General features: G+C 37.5%; 1 protein-coding gene across 1 annotated transcript; it reads left to right on the top strand.

Moving 5' to 3' along the window:
* The first annotated feature begins 6,960 nt into the window (after positions 1–6,960).
* Positions 6,961–9,391, top strand: LOC117425469 (cytochrome b-c1 complex subunit Rieske, mitochondrial-like). Its single transcript, XM_034042425.3, has 2 exons — positions 6,961–7,287; positions 8,610–9,391. The coding sequence occupies exons 1-2, from the start codon at positions 7,077–7,079 to the stop codon at positions 9,218–9,220; spliced, it is 822 nt and encodes a 273-aa protein (XP_033898316.1). The 5' UTR covers positions 6,961–7,076; the 3' UTR covers positions 9,221–9,391.
* The last annotated feature ends 1,932 nt before the right edge of the window (positions 9,392–11,323 follow it).

The raw sequence follows: 11,323 nt of genomic DNA, 5'->3' as shown, positions 1-11,323 counted from the left end.
TTATTCTAAATGACTTTAGGCAGAGCATTCAATCTGTGATCACGGACCTTACGTAGTTCACAAAGCAAATCCATTTTCACATATTTACAGGTGCATTATCACCCAGTAATTGATCTGTAATTGGCCATTTTATCAATGTAGTCCAACAGTTCTCAGTTATAAACTGGAAGGATACACAAATAAACCAAAAAGTGGCCAAAATATACACTAGATTAAGTAAAGAACAATGTTTTCTGAATAGTCTGGACAAAACTTGAGAAATTTAAAAAATAAAGCATGGCTGACAATAACAAGAAAAGATCAACTAGTATCATGGATACTTAAATACTAATATTTATGGAAATTGGTTCACAAGAAGTACCTTTGTTTCATTATAGGAGGTCAAAAGTGAATTCTGTTTTGCATTGTTGTTTTGCATGCTGGCTTTGGATTTTTAGTTACACTTCTTGTAATAGGGTTGTACATTATCTGATGCAGAATATGCAAATGATGCAGAAAAGTAGCTCTCCCCTTAGTGTGCTTTAATTAAATATCTGTTCTTGTGTCTTTGTTTCCGGGAAAAGGGCGCACAGGGAGTTGCCTTGGAGAACACTATTTCGGAGGATCATTGACTTTTGCTGAATGTTCAAAATGGCTTTGACTCCCCGCTTCACTGATCTATAAAGTTCGACTGACCTCTCATCGTTTCCTTCACTACAGAATCTTTATTCCTCTACCAAAGAAGAGTTACAGTACTTTTTCTTTGAAGTACAAACAAGCTGGTAGTTAAATCAATCCACTGCTAATTTGTCTAATGCATATCCTTAACCAAATATTTGTTTTTCTACTTTTGTTGCACACCTAATTTCTTCACCCCTGAAGACAATATTGACAGTGTCGAAGGTGGCAGTATTGAATAGATTAGTATCATGCCACTTGTCTTGACCTGGGTTGGTCGACAGAAAGGCAAACACATGTATCCATCTGATGACCCAGCGACATCACCTTTGCATGAAATGATGCAAAATGGCAGCAGCAGAGCTTAGTTAATAAACTTGGGGTTAATATGGGTTTGGTATGGGTCAATGTTACCTATAGGAAAGTAGTCCCTGCTGCATGGCCTTGGAAGGTTGAAGCAAGGTTACTTGTGACAGTTCCATCTTTATTCGTTTGGAGTTCTCAGGATGTTTACCAGACAACAATGCTCCTTTTAATTTTTTTATTTATTTTTTGGACTGAGCGGACTACAAACTTCTCTTAGCACTACTTTTCTTGCAATGGGCAGCTTAGTTGAATACTAAATAAGTGACGTCATAGTTAATATAAACTGCTCTAAACAATGATCACCAGCAAACGTGATTGTTAGTAAATGCAAAAAATAAACTCGAAAATATCAGCAAGAACAAGGCACTATAAATGTTCAAGATTTTAAATAAACTAAGGTTTTAACATCGTCTGACCACACTTTCTATCCTTTCAGCGCCTTCATATTAATTACTAGACCAAAGAAACATACCGCACTCACACACAGTATTACCTACGATCAAAGAGAAACGCAGGAAGCACACACCAATGCAGTTATAAAAAAAAGGTCCACGTACTACTATAACATACTTTTCTGCATTTGTATTATTTTTTTATTTTAAATGGTGTTGTAAAGATGTTGCAATCTCTTCGAGTTTTAAGGTAGTGAGGTCACTTGAGTTGTAGAGAGTTATGTTTCCATGTACTAAAAAAATATACAATTTATTCCCCCCCTTTTTTTATAACAAATACCGCTGAACTTTGCAACGGTGTCATACCCGCCTATTTTTTCTTCTTTCCTTTGTGTTCGTTGCTGTAACTTAACATGCAGTCCAAATGAATAATAATAATAATAATAATAATAATAATAATAATAATAATAATAATAATAATAATAATAGATTTGCAAACCCCGTCTTCTCATCAGTGTTAATAAGCTTTACACTATGTCGAAAGGTCAGTGGGTGGGCACTGCATGTCTTAAAACACACTCAATTGGCTATTGCTGGGTAGCGCTTTGTTTATCTTAACCAATAGCATTTCGTCGATGTCCACACTGATATACGCAAAGCAGGTGATTGATACCTCTGCGGCGGTGCAGCATTTTTATCCAGGAAAAATATATATATATATATTCAGGGTCCTAAAGTCAGAGGTGTGATGTGCGTGAGATTTTATGAAGTGAGCGTCTACGGTGCTGCGCGGCCTGATGTTTTTGGTGCGCGGCACCCGCCAGATTGCTGCGCAGCCTCGCATGTGCGCAGTTTAGAGGGAACATTGCCAGACAATGCTTTCAGATTTGATAGGCAAACATTTTGAAGCACAAAAATGCAATAACCGGCGTTATTTTTTCTTAATATCAACACACACATACACACGCGCACACACACACACACACACATACACATATATTGATTTGAATAATTCAGTAGTAGTTCTTAATTTTTTTAAGATTTTATTTCTGCTCCTCAAAACATAACATTCAAAAGTTTTGCACATAGTAGCTCTTTTCTACTGAACAAGATTTTTTTCTCAGAAGTGTACATGAACTTTAAGAATATTGGTTACTGACTTGATGCAGCGCATGTCTAGTGCCCAGCTATAAGCGTAATATGAACAGCAAAACCACTTACTGACACAGAGCTAAGCTTTGTCTTTGAAGACACTTTGTACTAATTAAGGAAAATACTCATCTGTGAGCTGCCACCCTTCGCTAAGCCTGGGACAACCACAGTAAGATTTACGTCAAATGATCCTGTTAAAAGGAAAGGGGTTTGACATAAGCAGATGCACTGGCTTTGATACCAAGATCTGAAAGGAGAACATTGGGGAAATATGTGTCTTCTGTCATACCTTAAGGTCTGCATTGTTAAAGGTACAGCAAACACCATCAGTACTGTAGCAATGTAGGAGTTCATAGTCAAGTTGCTAGGCAGAGTGCAGTGCAGACATCTTGCATATAACCAATCAGTCGACTCAGCTGGGCGGAAGATTAAAAATGGATTTACATAGTACATTATGACTGGCTAGCCGCAGGTTAGCGATGGAAAAAGTTGAATTATTTGAACTCCAGCCGCGAGTCTTTGCGATAGGCCACATAGAGGCGCTGTAGAGCTATGAACAGCTTTTGTCATCTTACAGTACAGTGCGGCAGTGCAACAGTAATATGGAAAGGCCTTGTGTATATACACAATGCTTTAATAAAAATGATATATATATATATATATATATATATATATATATATATATATATATATATATATATATACAGTATATAGTTTTAAAAAGGAAAACTGCTGTGTACCAAAAGGTGCAAAACCAAAAAGAAAAAGGTAATGTAGGTACACAAAAAGACAACTTTGTTTGTAACAACAGCTTGTTTACACACTGCATTTTCCATCCAGCTGAAGAAGGACTTGGAGTCCGAAACGTCCTGATATAATTGATTTTTTTTATCAATTATTCACATTTTTGTGTACCTACATTACATTTTTCTATGTGATATATATATATAAAGAAAAAAATAATGCTGGTTATTGCATTTCTGTGTTGCAAAATGTTTGCCTATCAAATCTGAAAGCCATCCCTAATGCCACCTTATACCCGAACAGGGCTACTCTTGATATATGTTCCTAATACAAAATACACCCATACCCATTGACAAAACTGAGTAGGTAATCTTACAAGCAAATATAGAAATGTAATTAAATTGGTATAAATAACAATATTACATGAATCACTGCAGTAAACATTCCAGATTCACAAGAGCAGTTGATCTGTACCCATTGTCAAATCTTTGTAGGTTATTTAACTCATTCCAGTTCTGGATCTGATGAGCTAATCCAGTGTCTTCAAATTAATATGAACGTGGATCAACCTTCCAGGTCTGTACTGGCTATAGCACTTGTTCCAATTAATGCCGTGAACCATTAACTATGGAATAATACAAGCTTTATATGCAAGTGAAAACCAAAAGAGACAAATCAGTTGAAATGTCAAGTATTTTGGGGGTAATGTAGCATTATGCACTGATTGTGAGGGAGCTAGATGTATAATCTGGCGTTATTGGTTCACCCACCCACTCTTGCAACACCACTGCAATAAAAAATGACTCATGACTCATGCCTCCCTGCGTCCGCCACCCGTCCGCTCCAGCTCATCCAGAACTCTGCTGCTCGCCTGGTGTTCTCTCTACCTCGCTTCGCCCACGCTACTCCACTACTCCGCTCGCTCCACTGGCTCCCGATCACCGCTCGCATCCAGTTCAAGACTCTTGTACTAGCCTACAGATGCCTTGATCAGACTGCACCCAGCTACCTCCAGACCCTCATCTCTCCCTACACCCCCACTCGACCTCTCCGCTCCGCCTGCACTAGAAGACTGGCTCTACCTCCGCTACGCTCCCCTGCCTCCCGAGCCCGCTCCTTCTCCACCCTTGCTCCGCAGTGGTGGAACGACCTTCCTACAGATGTCAGGACTGCCCAGTCCCTGACCACATTCCGGCGCCTCCTTAAGACTCACCTCTTCAAACAGCACCTGTAGAACTCCTCTGTTGTATCCTGGGACACTATCACCCTTCATTTAAATATGCTTTATTTTGCTCTTATCTGCCCCCTATTTTACTGCATTTAATCCTGTACCTCAGAATATTGTAATCTCCCAAGTGTTTAATCTGTAGTATTTTGTACTTAATCATATCCTGATGTAACTATCACTACTTAATCATATCCTGATGTAACTTTCACTATTATCTGCTGTATTATTGAATTGTGGTTTGTCACACTTGAGAATTATTGTATTTCTTGTTCTTATTGTATGACTTATATTGTAACACTTGAATGTATTTGTATTTGCTTGCGATTGTAAGTCGCCCTGGATAAGGGCGTCTGCTAAGAAATAAATAATAATAATAATAATAATATATATATATATATATATATATGTATTGCTGCACTTTTATCTTGTTTGACGTCCACGCTCACTATAAGGAATATATTTGGTCAATTTTTGTTTTATTTTATTCATTTTAATCTTTTAAAATGTTCTTGTACACTATTATTTCGAGAAATGTGGAGCTTGTTATTAGATATGCTGACAGTGGTAAGTTCAAAGAAGTGTTAATTATACAGATAAAAGAGTGATTAAGTGTCCTGGTGGGCGGGGGTGTAGCACAATAGCATTCTGATAACTTGAAAACGGTCGTCTGAGCAAAGTGGACACTTAAATAGCTCCTGTGACACAGAATGAAAAGAATCATCTGGTGACCTACACCTTGCTAATTGCTCATTTGACTACCTTCTACGCACCCTCCTAACCCTTGCTCTCGATGCAGAAATGACCATTAGCTGTTGTTGTTGACTGACAGGCTTAATGAGCCAACTTAAACCAATCCACTTACAGATCAGCGCTTACTTGTTAGTGTACAAAAGAATTTCATGGGGAAAAAACTTCTATCAGGCCATATTATCTACAGAAATGTAAGATTATCTCTTCATTCTGACAGTGAATTGGGTAATTTTCTTAGTTAATGGTTACGTTAAAGATGTCAGAGCAGTGAAAGTACAGAGACACAGCTGCCAGCTGGATATAACACACACACACACAGGGTGCAAGACACCCTTCTTGGAAACTATTAGTTCAAATCTCACATGTTAAGACAAGCCTTTGAGATTTAGATGACCACAATGGAGAGGGTCATCATAGTTTAACAGGGTGCTTAAGTTATGGAAATGTCCTAGAACTATAACAGGCAAATATGTGCCACTAAAGTTTGAAGAAAGTGTTGTAACACAACCAATCAGCTAGAAGCAAATGATACCAAATATCCTGCAGTCCAAACCTGAAGGCAGCCAGGCAAATCTGAGAGCACCTTGATAGAACCATAAGAGAGCCAAGGGAAAAGGGAACTGAAACACGTTCTAGTGAAACATGGACCAAAAATGAGATCCAAAAACACAAGCTTACACAGAATGTAATTCATGTTAAAATTCCAAACGAGGATAAATAAACAGCTTAAATGTGTGTCTTTTTTAGCATAAGGTTAATGTGTTCATTAATTAGAAGAGCCCATTCAGTGCCAGTGGTCATGTTCAAGGTGGCAGGCACTTAAACCTCTTTAACTCAGTGATGAAAGGCTTGGTTTACAGTAACCAATGTCTTTCTCCATTCTGAACAATATTCAATTGGTCTAATATACTCTTTAATTAACAAGTGCAGAAATGACTGTCCACAAGCTGTCAATCCCAAGGAAAATAAATAAATAAAATAAAATAAAATAAAATAAATAAAAACATTATTACTAGGCAAGTTATTAGGCAGAAAAACTTTAGATATTTAATTGTTTATGTTTTGTTATTCAGTATATAGCATGCAAGCCAACAGTCCCTATATGGTCGGGACAGTCCCGATTTCCTAGCAAATGTCCCGGGTCCCGATCCATAGGAAGAAAGTCCCGATATTTATACATAGAAAAAAAATAATTTATTCTGCACAGTAGTTAGTGAAAACCACACGCTGTGCTCTTCGTGCGATTGACACATCTGCTAATCACTACCGGTATACAAAGGCTCATAATTTAATTTTATTTATTTATTTTAATACACTTTAAAAACACTTTCACAGCAGTGTTGAAGTTGACTTTACATATATTTACTGTTGTTTACCACCAATGATTCACCCTGCTTGCCTGGTCAAAAAGGTAAGTCATCTGTACTGATAATAATAATAACGTAAAACTTATAATATATATATATATATATATATATATATATATATATATATATATATATATATATATATATAATAATAAATAATAATAATAATTTTCTGTTATCATTTTCATTCGGTATAACCTTTACAGCTAGTTTACAAGTGCATTACATCTTTCTTTATGGCCACTTCTTTTTTGTTGTAATAGTTTTGTAGTTTTAGAATCTCCTTCAACCCTTCCGTGTGTATTACGCCTCCACGCAAGGCGTTTGTCAAAAACGCTGCACGCACGGGGCAAGTCTTTCAGTTTGCCTGTTTGATAAAGGTCGCTGTGACCGAGATTGAGGACCTCAAAGCCCGACATAATGTTGTCGCTAGCCGCTCGCTCTGGGGCTTTTTCCCCGTACCTGCAAGCCACTTCGTATGTCGTGGCCGGGCAGCTGAAACCCATTGTCCCCGGAGTGGTTGTTAATACCGAAAAGTTGCTGAAGGACGTGAAGAAACCTTTCCTTTGCCGGGATTCCTTGAGCGGGCAAAGCCCGAAGACCGGCCCAGCAGTCTCTGCTAGCATTAATGGTGAGTTTTCGGCCTTAACTTCACTCGAGTAGCGGGGATTAAGAATTGGGCCTTCATAAAGGCAAAGGCATACCATCTGTAGAATATTTTAATGTGTAACGTTACAAGTGTTCACATTATTCATGTAAACATTACGCTTGTCTTGTATATAATGCATTTCAAATTAAAGTTAATAGTGAAATAATGTAAGTTGCATAAACAGGCCTAGTTTAGGCCTGTGTTCGCAAGACTATGGTAATAACTGTGATCAGCACATTTTGAATTAAAGACCTAATGCAACTTTAAAGTAGAAATCGATATCAATGTGGATTACAAGGTTAACTAATGTAACCTGCTGTGTATGTGTGTACACACACGTTGTATTTTCATAAATTTTACTGTCTTACTGCTACCGGCAGGTCGACTGTATCCCGGAGCTATAATAAAGATCAAATACGTAAACTACCGGTAACTAGATAAGAATAAAATATAACAAACAGTTAACAAAAGCTTTTAATTGGTATAGTCACGATTAGGTACGTTAAATAATATACATCTGAAGAGTGAAATACAATATGAGTTTCCAGGAAAGGTCACTGTGGATGGCAAGGTTGGGATGACCTAGCTTGCCTGCAAAACACATTAAGAATACCATAATGTCCTAAACACAGGTATATCTATAGCTAAAGTTAAATACAGTATGCAAATCCAGTGTGTCCACATTTTGAGCAACATTGTTAGCCATCGATGCAGTTCAGTGTAGTTCACGACATGGGAAACAGTTATTAGTTCCATAACATTTTGATATACGGTATTTTAGTAATATGTAAGTGTTGGGTGGGTGGGGGAAAAAAAAAAAAAAAGTTGAGTAAAATTATATTAACTACAGTGTCCCAACAGGTTATTCATTAATAAATAATAAATCATATGTTGTCTGCTTAATGGTATAGTATAGCATTCAAAAGCAGATATTGAAAGTTTATAATTTCCCAAGGTAGTTGCAGCCGTGGTATGACTAAGACAAATTATGTCCTAGTTTATGTATATTTAGTGGGGATTTCCCCTCTTTGAGTAACCTAAAAAAAATATATTTCGTCACCTTGACGCTTTCACCTTTTATTCAGGCTAAGTACTGTAAAGCTGTTGTCCTAAAGGTACACAGCTGAATTTATTCAAGTGATTTAATTATTCCAGTTGCTTTATTAACAGAAGGTAATGGTTTGCCTAATACTGGGCATATAGTGCCTCACTAATATGACCATCCACTGAGTATACCTGTTGGGTGTTTTAACACATTTCAGCCAATGTAATGTTTTTTATTTATGTATGTATTTTATTTTAAGGTGCTGCCAGTGTTCGTTTTGCACATAGTGACATCAGAGTACCTGATTTCTCCGATTACAGACGACCTGAGGTACAGAATGCTAACAAGTCATCGCAGGATAGCAGTGACAGTAGGAAGGGATTCTCCTACCTGCTTACTGGAGCAACAGTTGTCGTGTCCGCCTATGCTGCCAAGACTGTGGTCTCCCAGTTCATCTCCACTATGAGTGCTTCTGCCGACGTCTTGGCACTGTCGCAAATTGAAATCAAACTGTCTGATATTCCAGAGGGCAAGAACGTGACCTTCAAATGGAGAGGGAAGCCTCTCTTTGTCCGTCACAGGACCCCAAAGGAGATCGAGGTGGAAGCAGCTGTGAACATGGCTGAGCTGCGGGACCCCCAGCATGATTTAGACAGAGTTAAGAAACCCAAGTGGATGATTGTGCTTGGCGTCTGCACTCACCTTGGTTGTGTGCCCATTGCTAATGCAGGTGATTACGGTGGCTATTATTGCCCCTGCCATGGCTCCCATTATGATGCATCTGGAAGAATAAGAAAGGGCCCAGCACCTGCCAATCTGGAGGTGCCATTTTATGAATTCCCTGATGAGGATACAGTCATTGTTGGTTAGAGTAGGGGATTTTATCTTGTTTCCTTCCCCCTAATATATGTAGCCTGTTCTTTTGTGGAAGGCTTCTTTTTGAACTGAATTGATTTTACCATCTGTTGATCCTAATGTGTATCGGTACATTGGGATATGCTTTAAGTTTGTAAGTAATAAATAAATGTACATTTTACCTCATCAGATAAACCCTTGTGTCAATTGATTTAATCAGTCTTTCATGCTTGCTGCACCCTTCACCAAACAATATAATCTGATATTTGTATCTGAATAGAGTTTGGTCATTCTAGTTTGGATTTGTTTAATTGCTGTGCTAAGCACATAACTGAATGTCCTCCTGAATGTTGTGGTTAAAAGAACTGCATTGCTGGGATTTATCTTGGGAATGAGATTCCAGTGCCAGACGTGTATGCACCTAGAGTTTAATATAGATTTAATAATTTGGCATTACATTGAAATAAAGGATGAACTCGAAAAGAAATAATCTTGCCTTGATATAGAATTTCTTGCACATCTTAACAAGTAACTTAACTAATCTCTTTATGGATAATAAAAATAAGTATTTTAACTCCAACAATGCTTCAACATGCACAATTGTTTACAATTTAGCTCCTACTGCATATTGTAGGGAGACAGTGTTGTGCTGATTTATTGGTTAAAAAAAACCAAACCCTAATTAAATAGTATGTTACACATTTGTGATCTGAAGTTTAGTTAATGAAATGTCAGAAGTACTTGCTGTTGCTGTCACTTGGTGTATGGAGACCTGAGGTGATTAAGATTTTAATAGCTGGCTAACCAGACTGACACTGCAATGCATCATTAACTAATAAACAGCTAATAATAGAAACACTGGATTCTTCGCATCTTCAGAGTCGAGGACTGGTGCTGGGTGCATTAATGAGTTTGACAAAGAGTTGTCGACAGGAGCGTGGCTTAACAACTTGCCTAATGGGTGGCACCTTCAACAGCATAGTCTGTTTTTGTGCTGGGCCATTAATGTGCCTCCACTGAGACCCTACTAAAAACATTTCTTATCAGCACCCTTTTTCTGGAGGTGTCCAGTTCCAAGTACTGAACTTTTTGTTGTCCTTGTTACTTTTATTTTATTACAACTAGACAGTTTGAAGTACTCTACAGTTTACAGTGTATTGGTACACACAGGCAAAATTACATCCTTGATTATTTTTCCCCAAACCATAACTTTTTTTTTTTTCGCCAGGATCAATTTAAATAATATTAGAACAAGGCTCCAATATTTTTTTTGAAAGCTGCTTAAGTTTGAATATGGCAAAAATTTTGCAGATTTGTTGCTTCATGCTGCAGACAACAATATAATGTATTAATACAGTTGTGAAAAATGTAAATGCCAGTCAATAATTTAAATATATTTAGTAGCCAGTTCTGCTTGTCAGATGCCCTTCTGTAGTCCCAACCTGATTGATATAATTATGACAACACAGGGGTTGTTAGACTACTACATCAATCTGACATAGAATGCTGCAACCCAGGCCCCCACACTATTTAGAGAGATGTATTAATTCTGCGCTGCTATTGGCCAACATTTGCAAGAGTAGAAGATATAAAAAACATTTTACATTTTGTAATCTAGATGCTGTGAACAGTAGTTTGTAATCTAATGAACACATTAATAGGAATCACTGATACATGCAGATGTAAGTCTGCATAATACTTTCTGAAAAAGTATTGATCTGTAAACTATTAAAAAAAATGAAAGGATCCAAGTAAACAATATGAAACACATGGCTCCACTATGTCTCTGGATGTATGCATTCCTGTGTGGATAACAAGTGTTGCTTGGATTCGCAGTTGGAGCTCGAAAGAGTTTCTTTTCCCTGGAAGCTGCAATGTTGGAACTCCAGGACAAGGCATCTTGGTGCCCCTGTTACAGACTCTGACCTTTATAGGCAAAGTTCCTCTTTGAGGAATATTTTCATATTCAATTTCATCTTTCTGGTTAATAATATTTATTTAAGTTTATTATATTCAAATTTCTCTTAGTCTATAGGCACCTAAGTTTGCAAGATGATATAACAGGAATAATGCACGACAGGGCTTATGTTTTGCTGGGATAACATGCCTCAAGTGCAT

The sequence above is a fragment of the Acipenser ruthenus genome, chromosome 20 (assembly GCF_902713425.1).
Source record: "Acipenser ruthenus chromosome 20, fAciRut3.2 maternal haplotype, whole genome shotgun sequence".
Lineage (NCBI taxonomy): Eukaryota > Metazoa > Chordata > Actinopteri > Acipenseriformes > Acipenseridae > Acipenser > Acipenser ruthenus.
The sequence above is the reverse complement of the archived record's forward strand: the minus strand, read 5'-3'. Positions and strand labels throughout refer to the sequence as shown.